Below are 14,814 nucleotides of genomic sequence, written 5' to 3'. Positions count from 1 at the left end.
ATGCATTTTCAGACTTTTTCAATGTATTTATCAGTTATTCTGACTTTTTCCCACTTTTTTTGTCTTTAAAAACATTATTTGCTATATAGAATGACTATCTGGGATGGGGAAGGGAAGAGATATTGGGCAAAATTCTGGTGATGTAAAAACAAAAGATATTAATAAAATATTTTAAAAGAGGAAATGTCTATCTCATATATCATTAATTGATTTTCACATATTTATGCCTGATTTCCCCAAAAAGAAGCTCCTTTGGGGAAGAGACTAAGTTCTACACTTCCCCTGAATACCCTGCAATACCTCTGGGTATTATCACAGCAGTGGCTCAGTAAATATTTGGTGGTTGACCACAAAAAGTTAATGTTAGCCCCCTCTTCCCTCCCTTTACCTCCTCATTACCTGCATAAGCATTGGCCTGCTGCAAGAGTTCCGTGCAGGTGTGCACATCTGCAAATGCTCTGATGCCAAGGCAGTTGGTGGGATGTAACTGAGACTGCAGAAAATCACAGCAATTTTGCCGGACATCCATTAGTTGTAATAAACTAGCTGCTGGCAGCAGCACCTGAAGGGAAGAAATAAAGGTAGCCAACTGAGATACCTGAGGTGGACTCCTGGCATCTCCCAGACCCTGACAGAGAATGACAGCAATAAAATAAAAAGCTCCCAGCTCTCTTCCTGGCTCTCATCTGAGCCAGGACCCAAAGGAACACACCAATCAGGACTCTGGGCCCAAAACTGTCTTCTTCTGTTCTCCTTCCACCTAGGGCACACAAGGCATGGGGAAAACTGCATAAATGATGAGAAAATTCTCAAAGCAAGTGGCCTGGCTCAAGAGTAGGACAGACTGACACTTAACTGAATCTAATAAGGTTACAGTAGATACTACCTTAGAAAATAGATTTTTTTTTAACTCAGAAAAAGACCATGTTGACTACAATGTCCGTCTCTTTTGATACAGAGACCACACTGCTAAGTACATACCCCAAGGAAGTCAAAGACTGAAAGATCTTGTATATATAACAAAATATTCCTAGCATCATTTTTCATGGTAATGAGAAACTGGAAATAAGGTGGATGCCCAATGATTGGGGAATAGCTAACAGAAGCAATAAATGACATGAGGAAATGGAATATTACTAGTGTTTTAATAAAGAATAGGTAAAGAATCAAAGAAGGAAGGGAAGACATAAGAAATGAAAGAAAGTGAAGCAAGCAGGGCTAAGAAATTAATATATAAAATAGCTGCAAGGTAAATGACACAGACAACAACAACCAAAAATAACTGCACTAAATATGTAATTATAATAACCAAATTTGGCCCCAGGATAGAAAGGATATAATGCATCTCCTTTTCCTTCTCTGAAGAGGTGGGGGACTATGGATGCAGAACATTGTACATGCTGTCATACTCACTTGATGTTCTAATTAAATTTGCTGAACTGCCTTTTTTCTCTTTATTTTTTATTCTTTGCTGGATAAGAAAGGGATATATTTGGAAATGAAAGTGATCTAAAATGATCTAAAGTGATCTAAAGTGATCTAAAAACATATCAATAAATATATCAAGGTTTCAGGTTTTAAGCAAAACAAGCCCAAAGGAAAGGGAGAAATATGAGGAAAAACTCAGGTTCCGTGGGGATTGAGCAGACCGGCCATGGCCTACTCACACTTCCAAGATCGCAAATTCCCATGTTTCATCCCATGCTCCCTGATGCCTCCCTCCTGTCCATCCTCCACTTAGCTAATAATTTTCCTAAAGCACAAATCTGACCCCAATCCCCTTTATCCAATATTTCCCCCCACCCCATTCAATCAATGCCAGTGATTCCCTATTGCCTCCAGGTTAAAATATAAAATCCTGCTTGGCTTTTAAAGGCCTTCATAACCTTCCTACCTTTCCAGTCTTCCTTACATACACCTTATGCCCCATCAAGACCCTATTCTGTGATCCAGCAACACCGGCCTCCTTGTCTTCCTCACCCAAGACACTCCATCTCCCCATCTGCCCCCCAGACCTGGAGTGCTCTCCCTCTTTATCTGTGTTTCCTGGCTTCCCTCAAGTTCCACTAGAAACTTGAAGCCTTGCCTGATGCCTCTTAACATGAGGGATCTAAGCCTTCATTCTGTCGCTTATCTCTAATTTGGCCCATTGGTAGCGTGCTTGTACATAGTTGTTTTGCATGGTATCTTCTGATTAGACTGTGAACTCCTTGTTGTTCAGTTTTGGCTTTGCTTTCTTTGTGCTCCCACCCCCGCCCCCAGCACTCAGCACAGTGCCTGGCACAAAGTAAGCATTTCATAAATACTTGCCATCCTTCCCTAAGTGTGCCTTGGCCAACCTCACCCCTCAGGATCAAGCAGATGGAAACCAGAATCTCCACTTTGTTCAGTAAACGCTCAGTTTGGAAAAGGATAATGGTTGGAGGATGCTTTCCCAAGAGAGCAGTTTAATTTAAAGCTTCTTGCTTTTTTGTCCCCTTCCTTTCCAAAGAGCAGTTATTCTCTTCCAATAACAATCTCTTTATTTCTGGGCTGTTTCAATAACACCTGGAAGCTCTGAGGTCAGCCAACTGTTTTCCATCTAGGAGGGCTCTGATTATGAAAACACATCTTTGACGGATTTATTTCCTCAGGTCACAGCACCATTTATTTTTTAGGTCATTCAAATCCTGGCCATTGGCTGTTACCCCAAATCACCCCGACTTGCCTCTCATCAGGGCAGTCCAGGCACCTAGCTCTCTGGAAGTTCCCTGACCTCTGACCCAAGAGGGAAGGATCCCTTTTTCCTTCCCTTGTCAGGAGCTGCCAGTTGTTCAAGACGCAGCTTTTTAAAAAAATTTTTATTCACTCTCAAATCAAATAACAAAAAGAAAAAAAAAAGAGAACATTCCCATATACATAGCACAGCACAAAAAGAAGATTCCATATAAAACCATGAATTTCCATTTTATACTCTTTGCTAGTTTAAAAAAAACAATGTAACAAATATTGTGCATCATTTTCAAAGATGCTTTTGTGTGCTTTTAGTTTTCTTTTGTTCTCTACTGTGCACTTATTTTTCTCCCTCCTCACCCTGCCCTAGAGAAGGCTACAAATATATCTGTGTGTGTGTGTGTGTGTGTGTGTGTGTGTGTGTGTGTGTGTGTGTGTAAAACCATACACACATATTTCTATTTATCAGTTTTTTCTCCGGAGGTGGAGAGCATCTTCCTTTACAGGTCCTTTGTAGTTCATTTGAGTATTCATAATACTCATAACGACCTAGTTGTTCAAAGTTGTTCTTAGAATAATATTTCTCTTACCATATACAATATTCTCTGGGTTCTGCTCATTTCACTCTTGGTTATTTCATGTAAGTCTTTCCATGTTTTTCTAAAATCAACCAACTCATCATATCTTATATGGCACAGTAGTATTCCATCACAATCATATACTACAACTTGTTTAACCAATTGACGGGCATCCCCTCAATTTCCAGTTCTTTGCCACCACAAAGAGAGCTTCTATAAACATTTTAGAACATATAGGTTCTTTTCCTTTTTCCCTGATCATCTTGGGAAACAGAGCTAAGTGGTATTGCTGGGTCAGTTTTATAACTTTTGGGGCATAATTCCAGACTTTTCCAAAATGGCTGGATCAGTTCACAGCTCCATCAAGAATGAATTAATTTTTCCACATCCCCTTCAAAATTTGTGACTTTCTCCTTTTATCATTTTAGTCAATCTGTAAAAGATGATATCTCAAAAGTTGTTTTAATTTCTATTTCTCTAATCAATAGTGATTTAGGGCATTTTTATATGACTATAAATAGTTTTGATTTCTTTGTCAAAAAACTGCCTGTTCATACCCTTTGACCATTTGTCAATTGAGGAATGACTCGTGGACTTAGAGATTTGACAAAGTTCTTTATACATTTGAGATATGAGACCTTTACCTGAGAAGTACTCTATAAAAATTTTCTCTCAATTTTCTGTTTTCCTTCTAATCTTGACTACACTGGTTTTGTTTCTACAAAATCTTTTTAATTTAATGTAATCAAAATTATCCATTTTCCACCTCACAATGCTTCCTACTTTTTGCTTATTCATAAGTTGTTCTTCTATCCATAAGTCAGACAGGTCATATGTTTCATGTTCTTTTAAATTTCTTATGTTATCTCTCTTATGCCTAGGTCACAAACTCATTCTGACTTTATCTTGGTAAACGGTGTAAGATATTGATCTATGCCTAATTTCTGCCAGACTGCTTACCAGATTTCCCAACAATTTTTACCAAATAATAAATTCCAATCCCCAAAGTTTAAATCTTTTTATTTGTCAAATACAAAGTTACTATAATCATTTGCTATTGTGTACTGCATGTCTACTCTGTTCCAGTGATCTACCTTTCTATTTCTTAGCCAGTACCAGATAGTTTTTTTATATAATTACTGCCTTATTACTGCTAAAGATCTGTTACTGCTAAACATCCTTCCTTTACTTTTTTTTCATTAATTCCTTTGACATTCTTGACCCAAGGCACTACTTTCCCAGTGTTTACCCTAATTAAGCCAAGCATAGGCTCCTTGATCTTTCATGTATCACCTGCTCCCTAAAGTAAGGTGTTTTGGCTCTCAGGAAATCCAAAACATCAAGTAAAGCATCTCTCTCACTATTCTGTGGCTGTGTCTGTAGAGACAGTGTGAATAAAGGAGAGCATAATGGCCTTTGGGGAGACACGGATTCAAATCCTGCCTCTTACATTTACTAGTTCAGTAATTCTCAGTCAGTCTCTGAGCCTCACAGTCTCAGTTTCCTCATCTGTAAAATGGCGATAACAGGGCCAACATCAATGTTTTTGAGAGGACAAAATGAGATTCAGTGTGCAAAGTGCTTTGAAAACCTCATACTGGTTCTATAAGTTCCAGCCATTGTTTTAGCTGTCATATACCAATCCCCTCTGCCTTTGACCCCCCCTTCTATTCCCCTGTGCCCCAGTAGGATAGCCATCAATTAGCAGTGTGTCCTTGGGTTTTTTCCTAAACCACTGATCCATTCCAAGTAGACAAAGCCAGTCAGTCACTGACTCTGCCTCCTCCATCCCCCACCAGCGCTCCATCCCCACCAGGCAGCCATAAAACAGGAAACTCAATTAACCTGTAGGCTTGCTCAGCCTGGATACACAGATTCCAAGAACAGATTAGTCTTCAGTCCTGCTGGCTAAGTTTAGATATCATTAACTATTCCTACCCCTTTTGCACAAACAGGCACACACATGTACACACAAAGGGGATGGGGAATCAATCATGTTCCAAGCCCCAGAGTCGTAACCACTAAAGTGTTTCTTCTTGATGTGGGGTGTGACAGAAACAAAACTGGGAAAATTCCCTTATTCTCACTAAGACAGCAATGTCCTCAATCACTGAAAGGTGGAACAGGAGCAACCTACCTTATGATATAATAAAGTTCAAGAATAGCTACGGAGGGGGTGGAAGAAGTGTGAAGGGATGACCTACTGTAATTCAGAAGGTAGCATGATGGAAAGAAAAAGGTAGAAGACCTAGAGTCCAATCCAGACTCTACCCTCTTCTGAATGTGTTGTCTTCAGCAAATAGGTTCATCTCTCTGCCCCTTTGTTAACTCATCTATAAAATGAGGATAATCTTACCTGCCTGGCAATGAACGTTTGATGTCTTTTGGACAAGGGCCAGCCTAGCTAAATTCAGAAAGGCTCTTGACTAGGTTGGCCACAGAAATAGGAAATTTTCAGCCACAACAACTCTTAACGACACCAAGAGGAATAAATTGAACCTGGCATCGGTGAAAGGAGCACCCAGACCAACAAAGTCCCAGAGGGAAGGTCATACTTCAAGGATCTCTGATTTTGCTGGTGTGGGTGTTCCCTTGGTAGACAGTATTCAAGTATGTCCTTGCATCTGTACCAAATGTGTGTAAAAAGCACTTTAAAATCAAGCGTTCTATAAAGGAGGTAAAGATGCATTATTGCTGACACTGTTCTTATTATTTTATAGTATTATATTTATATTTATTACATACGTCATTACATTGTATATGTTATATAATATCATATTATATCTGTTATATAATATATTACATTATATTTATACTATTAAATGAGCATTTCACTAAGTGATCTTGTCTGTCACTGACCTACCTTCAAAAGACCACCTAATAGAATGTCAGCTCCCTGCAATGGCTATTTTTTTCTCATTTTTCTATCTGGATCCATAGCACCTAGCATAGCAAAGCAGGCATGGTAGATTAGAATGAGCAGTAGAACTGGGTTCAATTCTTATTCAATGCATGAATTTGGGCAAGTCATAACCTTCCTGAGCCTCAGTTTACTCATTTACAAAATGAAGGGGTTGGATTTATATGGCTTCTGAGATCGTCTCTAGACCAGTGATCCCATGATTAATGCCTGCTACATTTTGTTTAGTCGTTTTTCAGTCGCGACCCCATTTGGGATTTTCTTGACAAAGATATTAGAGTGGTTTGCTGTTTCCTGGTACACAGAAAGCACTTAATATATGCACGCTGAACTATTTAAATACACTTACATTCTATGGAAAAAATGCTCTAAAAATCCACGTTAGCAGTAGAGTGTAGAAACTATTTTGTACTCATGTTCCCAAGCTTGTGTGAGACCACATGGATTGGGAGAGAGAAGACCTGGATTCAAGTCCTGCCTCCAAAAGTTCCTTGGGGATAATGTGACTTAACTTCTCAAAGCCTCAGTTTCTTCATCTGTAAATTGGGTACAACAATATTTGTACCACCCAATTCACAGGGTATCTAGAAGGAAGAGTGCTTTGTTAAACTTACGCTACTATAGGAATGTGAATTGTTCTTATGACACCTGTCTGGAGAGTTGAATTAATGAATATAACTTCTGGGTTCTCAGGCTACACTCTCATTTTCTGAAATTTCTCTAGACAGAGCGACCCCTGTAGTTTTCAGTTTCCCTGCTGCTTAGAAATCACACCAAGGACACAAAAATGATAATTTGGCCTCCTCGTTGTACTGGAGTCTGCCTCTGCCTGAAAACACTGCCGTTGGCTGCTTCTTAAAATGAACAGAGCTGTGGTTTCTCTAATTGCCTGTTCCCACTGTTTGATCTTTAGATGATAATTATGAGTCAAAAGACTTTTCTCTTCCTTGGAGGAATTAGAAAGGAAATTAGGAGGGTGAAAGGATAAGATGTGTGGACTAGACTGCTAAAATGATAATAGTAACAATAATAAGTCATGTTATATAATGCCTTATGGTTTCCAAAGCCTGTTCTTCACAACAACCCCATCAAGAAAATATAGAGCATGAGTACTATTACCCTCATTTTATAAATAAAGAAACTGAGGCTCCGAGGAGTTATGTGGCTTGCCTACAGGATTCAACCAGCCAGGTCGTCTGATTCCACATCCAGAGTTATGAATTAAAGAATCTACAGAATCAACTCCACCTTGGTATCAAAATGGAACCTGGCCTGCACATTCTGAGGGCTGGAAATATAGTGAAAAAGCTAACAGGTTCGGGTCTGAGAAAAAATAGAGAACGAAGTACCTAATGCTACCTCCAGCATTTTCCCTCAGTTTTTCTGTTCTCATCTATAAAATTCAAGTACCCTGAAGGCAGGGATTGTCTTGATATACACATCTGGAACATTGTTTGTTGTTGCCCAGTCATGTCCTACCCTTCATGACCCCATTTGGGGTTTTCTTGGCAAAGATACTGGAGTGGTTCACCATTTTCTTCTCTAGTTCATTTTACAAATGATGAAACTGAGACAAACAGTGACTTGCCCAGGGTCACAGTTCTAATAAATATCTGAGGCTAGATTTGAACTCAGGTCTTCCTGGCTATAGGCCTGTCACTCTATCCCCTGCATCACCTAGCTGCCCCAAATACTAATACTTATTTTGCTTGGTCTACAAGGGCTTCCAGAAGATTCCACCTTTTCATCACATTATAGATCTAGGGCTATGAGGGACCTCAATTTCACTGATGAGGATACCAAGTCATAAAGGTAGTGAGTATGAAAGGTAAGACTTGAATCCTGACTGAGTCCGGAGGCAGTACTCTTCCTATTCTACCATACATCTTTCCTTAAAACTGGACTGCCCCTAAACTTAGCAGCGAGACTACAAATGGAAGAGACGACCTGGAGCCTGTGCTTACCTTACCTTATTCTGTTACAGCTCTGTGCACTAGGCTTGCAGGTGGTTGTTTGTTTTTCAATTAGATTCAGTTCAACAAACATTTATTAAGCATATTACTATGTGTTATTGGTTCTGGGAAAGAGGAGAGGAGAAGAGAGGACAGGACAGGACAGGACAGGAGAGGACAGGAGAGAGGAAGAAAGGAATGGAGAGGAGAAAAGGAGATGAAACAGAGGGGAGGAGGGGAAGAGGAGAGGAGAGAGGAGAGGAAGGGAGAGAAGAGGAAAGGAGGGGAGGCGAGAACAGCCCCTACCCTGAAGGAGCTTATATTCTACCTGTAAACATACATAGGCCGATAGAAAGCAATTTCAAGGAAGAAAATTCTTTTCTTTAGAGGATAGAAGACATAAACAGGACACCTAGGTGATACAGTGGATAAAGTGCTGGGCCTAGAGTCAGGAAGACTCATTTTCATGAGTTCAAATCTGGCCTCAGACACTTACTAGCTGAGGGACCCTGGGCAAGTCACTTAACCCCGTTTGTGTCAGTGTACTCATCTGTAAAATGAGCTGGAGAAGGAAAAGCAAACCACTCCTGTATCTTTGCCAAGAAAAACCTCAAATGGGGTCACCAAGAGTCAGACTCAAGAAGCTATAATGGTTAAACTGTCACCCATATGGCATTCAGGAGTAGAAGAATGCCACAGGACAGAAATCATGTAGTTCACTACTGGACAACATTACAGTTTTGGGGAATGACCCTTGCATGTAAGATACACAGCCTGCCTCCCCCCTCTATTGGCCTTTCTTCCATTTCTTGTTTGTGTACCATTCTCCAGGTCTGGCTTCCCCTACCCCCATGACAAGAAAACAGAGCAGAGGATATCCCGTCCCAAAGTTTCTGTTTCCTTTAGCAATAACAAAAGGAAGTGCTCTGCCTTGGAGTGCACCAACTGCTGGAATTCCAGCCAGGCCATGCTCCATCACTCCTTTCAGGGCTCAGTGCCCAGGCCAGCAATGAGCACCACAACCTTGTTGCCACATCTGGCTGCAAGATGTGGTCTGAGCTGTTCAGTCACCTCTATAGGCATGCGCTACTAAGGAGAGCGCTAAGGACTCAGAGTCCGAACCTGTGGGGAGCCAGCATGATACAAGGGAGTCAGAAGACCTGGTATTACTTATGGATGTTGAACATGCCTGTAGGTCCCATTTTCTCATCTGTAAAATATTAGACTGGGTAGCCTCTGAGGGGACAATTCTAAATTGATGATCCTATAAATGGCCCTCTCTAACATTTACTAGCTATATAAACTTGGATAAGTCAGAGCCCAAGGTCACACAATTTGTGTGATCACCTTTCTTCTGAAACCCAACTTTCCGAATCTATAAAATGGGGGTAACATTTGCATACTTCATAGGGTTGTTGTAAGAAAAATAATTTCTTTAAAAAGCATGATTTTTACCCCAGCTGAAGCCAAACCACAAATCATGTCTTCATGGAGAAGTTGGGTAAAATATAGAATTTTAGGTGACTAGGAACAAATGATGCTATCAGGTCATTGAACTAAGCATAGTTCAGCCCTAGAGAGGGGTCTCAATGCCTCCAGCCCTCCTCTTAGCGTACTTAGGGCTCCATTTGTCCACAGTATTCTTTCTTTGAACTCTTCATGGCGGACAACTTTTGATTTTATATATCCCCAATCATGGCATAGTTGCATAGTCCTGCCAATAATAAATGCCTGTTGAATTAAATTGAATGAAGCATTACCTTCAGAGGCACTGTTAAAAACGGTTATATTAACTTGGAGGAGAGAGGGAGGTCCTTGAGGCTTCCTCTAACTGTCTCCCATTATCACATTTTAGCTTGCCCAGTCCTGCTTATCATATTATCTCAGTCCTCAGGGTCTGACATAGAAGACATTTACACAGAAGTAAATTTTAATGGAAGTAGGGAAGGGAATAGTAAAAAAGCCCCTAGAGGTAGCAAAGAGCAGGGGACACTAGAAAATAGCTGGGTTCTTTTTTAAAAAGAACATGAAAAGTAATTGGGAAACATTTAATGAAATAAAAATATACTTTGAAAAGAAATGCAAAAGGAGACAAAAATAAATATAGCAATTTTGATATGGCCTTGTTCAATCTGCCCAACTCTCTCTCCATACACACACACACACACAGACACGTATTTTAAAGCTATATATAACAGCTGTTCAGTTGCTTATAAAATCTTTATTTCTGTATATTGAAATTTTGCTTTTGCTAATGATTACTAAATTCATAAAGAGCTAGATAATTAGAAGCCCAGAGCCAGGAACAACTGGGAAGAAAGGCTTGGGATGATCACTGCCCAGGAATTCATACCAATTACCCTTACTTTCCTTTTTTTTAAATAAATTTTTGTTTTTTTCATTATCAAACATTTTCCCCTTCCACATCCACCCTCCCCCCCATGGGAGAAAGAGAGAGAGAGAAAGAAAAAGGGTCTTTAAAAATCATCTAATCCAATACTCTGATTTTACAGATGGGTATACTGACCTTTGCCCTGCCACCCTCATAGGGATACTGTGAGCATCCCACAGAGAGTAGGAGCGGTGAATAAACTTTATAAACTGTAAAGCACTATACAAATGAGAGCACTTAACTATGACTTTTACCCAACAAAAATTACTTGAGGCTTCACAGTCAAAAGACAAAGTACTCAATAATAATTATAAATGTCTCCATGTCTCTAGAACTGAAAGGTTTACAAAGCACTGTCTTTATAACAACTCTTTGAGATAGATGACATAAGTAGTAAGCCCATTTTGCAGTAGAGAAAAGCCGAAACCCAAATATGTGTCTTACTCATGGCCACATAGCTAGTAAAAGTCAAAGCCAGAATCTAAACCCATGTCTCCCACCCCCAAGTCTAGCAGCCATTCCATGAAAGCTTGAGAAGTTAGATGGTACCCAAATTCAGTCCTTCCTCCTCCCCTGGAATTCCAAACCAGTGCCAACTGTATTCCTAACAACCACGCTCATTTCTGAGGCCCCGGTTACCTGGACATTTTCTTCTGTCACCTCAATTTCAGCTGTATATATGTAGTCAATCAGCTTACTCAGCGTCTGCCCATCCACATCTTTGATTTCAATCTTCTTGGCTTTACTTTCACTCATGTCACCTATGATTCAAAGACAAAAACATGAGTTTGGGGGTCTTTGTTCCATTTTCTTTCTCACAGTTCTCTGCCCTCTATCAGCTGCTACCTAAACTTAAAAGCCTCCAGACCTCAAATGAGGACTTCCTGACCTGGAATCTGTAAACTTTTTTGGTTTTTGTTTTTTTTTTACCATATTTTGATAACTCTATTTCAATATAATTGGCATTCTTTGTAATCCTATGTACTTTATTTTGTGCCTTTAAAAACATTGAGAAAGGGCCTATAGGCTTCACCAGACTGCTTAAAGGGACTGACACCACAAAAAAGGTTAAGAACCCTTGTACCTATGACCCTAAAAACTCATCAGGCCGTTCCTTTGACTCTTACATTTTGACTTTTCACTGATCTGCTACAATCTTTTTACTTATCTTATGTTCACTTCCCACAGGACTATCTTCCATTGTAAAAGCAAATCTACAATGGATTTTTTTTTTTGAGCAGATGCTTTGGAGAAAACACCTTTGATTTCACTTTGGACCTGCCAGACTTTTAGGGACAATACTAAAATGTACACTTTTGGGGGCCAGCAGTTCTGTTATTTTTGTCTTTATATTCAGTTTACTGGACATGATATGTGCTCAAAGACTGTCTGTGAACTGAATTATAACTTCACTCATTCATTTCTCAATCTAACGTATCAAGTACCTACTGTGAGCCCAACATATCAAGTACCTACTGTGAGCCCAAAACATCAAGTTCCTACTGTGAGCACTGTACAGCACTAGGCATTAAGGAAAATACTCATAGGAAGCCAGGACCTAGGTCTAGAGATCTAAACACAGATCTAGAGTTAAAAAGGATCTCAGAAACCATCTAGTCTAACCTTTTGCTTTTACAAAAAGGGAAACTGAGGACAAGGGAAATTAACTGTCTAGCCCAAAATCACAGAGGTAGTAAGTAGATAGGGACCCTACCTTTAGGTTCAACTGTAATACACAAAATTTACAATAAAAGTTCATCAGAGAAGTTCAAAGTATTATAATAAAAATAATAATATTAATAATAATGTCAGTTAAAATATATATAGCACTTCAAGGCTTGCCAAGCACTTTATATACATTATCTGATTTGATCCTCACAATAACCCTATGAAGTGGGTTCTAGGGTTCAAAAGGCCTAAGTGATTATGTCCAAGGTCCCATAGCCAGTAAGCACAAGATGCTAGATTCAGATTCTGGTCTTCCTGATTCTGGTACTTGATCAATTAGATCAAGAATGGAGGGAGAAAAGTTACTGACTGGAAGGGACCAAGGAAGCTTCCATGAAGGAGGTGGCACTGGGGTTGGATTTGAAAGGCTGGGAGGCTTTCAACAAGGAAAGGGGGGAAGGGAAAACTGTAGAAAAAGGGAACATGGCAAACAAAAGCAAGGAAGCAGAAGAATGGCTAGTGTTTGTGAAATAAAGAAGATCTATATGGTGAAATATGGGAAGAAATATAAAATAAGGCAAGGAAAGTAGGGCAATGCTATATTATGGAGGACCTTAAACGTCAGGCAAAGGATTATGAGCTTTAAAGAACAGGCAATAAGGACCCACTGAAGACGGAGGCACTTAATTTATAAAGTGCTTTGCTGTTCATTTTCTCATTTGACTATAAAAACAACTCTGTTAGGAAAGAAGGGCAGGTCCCCATTTTAGAGATGAAGAAATCAAGGCTCCAAGGGGCATGTGACTTGCCATGAATCACCCAGTGGTAGAGACAGGAGTGGACCCCAAGTCTCCTGGGCCAGTGCTCTTTCCACAATACAACACTGTCTGTACAAGACAGTCAGTCTTGGGTTGTAAGTCCCTAGTGGGCAGTTCTCTTGTATAATGCCCAGAAACAGTTAACTGTATTTAACTGATGCTGAGGCTGGCAAAGATTGCAGTATTAACATTCTAGGTGGGGGCTTTCTTCCTTCAGGGTCCAAGAACCATGAACCAAAAAATCTGCCTATAATACTCCATGTGTAGTAAGCAGGTTATTCAAAGCCAAAATTCATTCAACAAGAGCTGTTTATTTCACAGAGAAAGGGGAAGGCAGAGATTTCTCTACTGTGACTGAAATAAAGAGCTGCTTCACTAGGAGAGAAGGGAAATGCAGAAGCACTTCTATAATCATGCATGTGAAAACAAGAGTCCAGAGTGATTGTTTTCTCTCTGTGGAATTCATGCATCAGAGCCAAAAAAATAAAGTACAGGCCAATGTGTGGGCTACAGACGCCCACCTCCAAGCTGTGCATGCTTGTAAGGATGCCTCCACCAATCCACGATGTGCAGACCAACACAGTTCTAGATCAGAACTAGGAAGACTCAGAGAAGATATACCAACCCAGACCCCACCTGCCCTGTGCCTCAATCACTGCTGAGCTAGATGGGCTAGAAATGAGTTTCCACTTGCCTTGCTCCCCAGACTCTCACGAGAACATCCTCTCTTTATCTTGACCACCAAGAAAGTTCTAAAAGCAGAGAACTCTCCAGTTGAAATGGGTGATGGGGAAGATGGGAGAGAAGATAAATCCCAACCAATCAATCAGTCAACAAGCATTTATGAGTCATCTACTATATGTCAGGTTCAATGTTAGGTGCTGGGGATACAAAGACTTTTCATTAATAAAAGTACTTTGTCATTCTTGGACTGGCTCTTTGCTAGAAAATTCACCGCTTAACCACAACTGGGATCTCATAGACCCCCTGCAGTCTTCTTATTCATTTTATATCTATAAATATATCATATTTATATCTATATATAAATATATTTATATTTATTCTCCATAAAAACAGTTACAAAAATTTTCTGAAGCTTTTTAAGCCTATAATCACCAAACTACCTCCTCACTCACAGTAGAAAACACACACATCCCCGCCTTGCTTCAGACCTCCTCAGTATTTCATTCATCTTCTTTCCTCCTTCCATCTCAGAGAGGACTCCCCTTATCACCCAGCCTTTACCCTTGATTGCATCGATCTTTCCCATTCCTTCCCACACTCTCCAGCAACTTCCGCCTTCCCCCACTACACAAGTTCCAACCTCTTTGCCCACAAACATATAAAGAAGTCTCTAGTTTAAAAAAAAAAAAAAAAAGGTTTCACCCAACGCTGACTTGAGCTGCTATCCCATCTCTCTTCTCTCCATCACTGCCTTGAGCAACCACAGACATTCCTTCTGCCTCAGTTTCCTCCTCATACATTCACTTCTAAGCCCCTTACAGTCTGGTTTCTAATTCCTCCAGCCTAATGAAATTATTCTCTCTCCAAAAATCTCCTGGTTGGCTAGGTGGCACAGAGGATAGAGCACTGGGCCTGGAGTTATGAAGACTCATCTTCCTGAATTCAAATCTGGTCTTAGATACTTACTAGCCTAGCTGTGTGACTGGGCAAGTCACTTAACCCTGTTTGCCTCAGTTTCCTCATCTGTAAAATGAGCTAGAGAAGGAAATGACAAACCTCTCCTGTATCTTTGCCAAGAAAATCCCAAATG

The 14,814-nt window shown here is 40.1% G+C and overlaps 1 protein-coding gene across 8 annotated transcripts in view; it reads right to left on the bottom strand.

Moving 5' to 3' along the window:
- KLHL3 (kelch like family member 3) overlaps window positions 1–14,814 on the bottom strand; it is a 256,443-nt gene that overhangs the window by 113,651 nt on the left and 127,978 nt on the right. For 7 of the 8 annotated variants that reach the window (XR_011971826.1, XR_011971827.1, XM_072629840.1 and 4 more), the window contains exons 4-5: window positions 11,194–11,315; window positions 400–562 (exon numbers count right to left, since the gene is read on the bottom strand). Coding sequence is in view for 6 of the 8 variants with exons in the window: in XM_072629840.1 (XP_072485941.1) it covers window positions 400–562; window positions 11,194–11,315 (285 nt within the window). In the remaining 2 variants the exon portion in view is untranslated. Of the gene's footprint in view, window positions 1–399; window positions 563–11,193; window positions 11,316–14,814 lie in introns of those variants that run through there. The other variant, XM_072629838.1, reaches the window with a different exon arrangement.

The sequence above is a fragment of the Notamacropus eugenii genome, chromosome 1, assembly GCF_028372415.1.
Source record: "Notamacropus eugenii isolate mMacEug1 chromosome 1, mMacEug1.pri_v2, whole genome shotgun sequence".
NCBI classification, from domain to species: domain Eukaryota; kingdom Metazoa; phylum Chordata; class Mammalia; order Diprotodontia; family Macropodidae; genus Notamacropus; species Notamacropus eugenii.
Note: the sequence above shows the minus strand (reverse complement) of the source record. Positions and strands in the feature narration are given on the sequence as shown.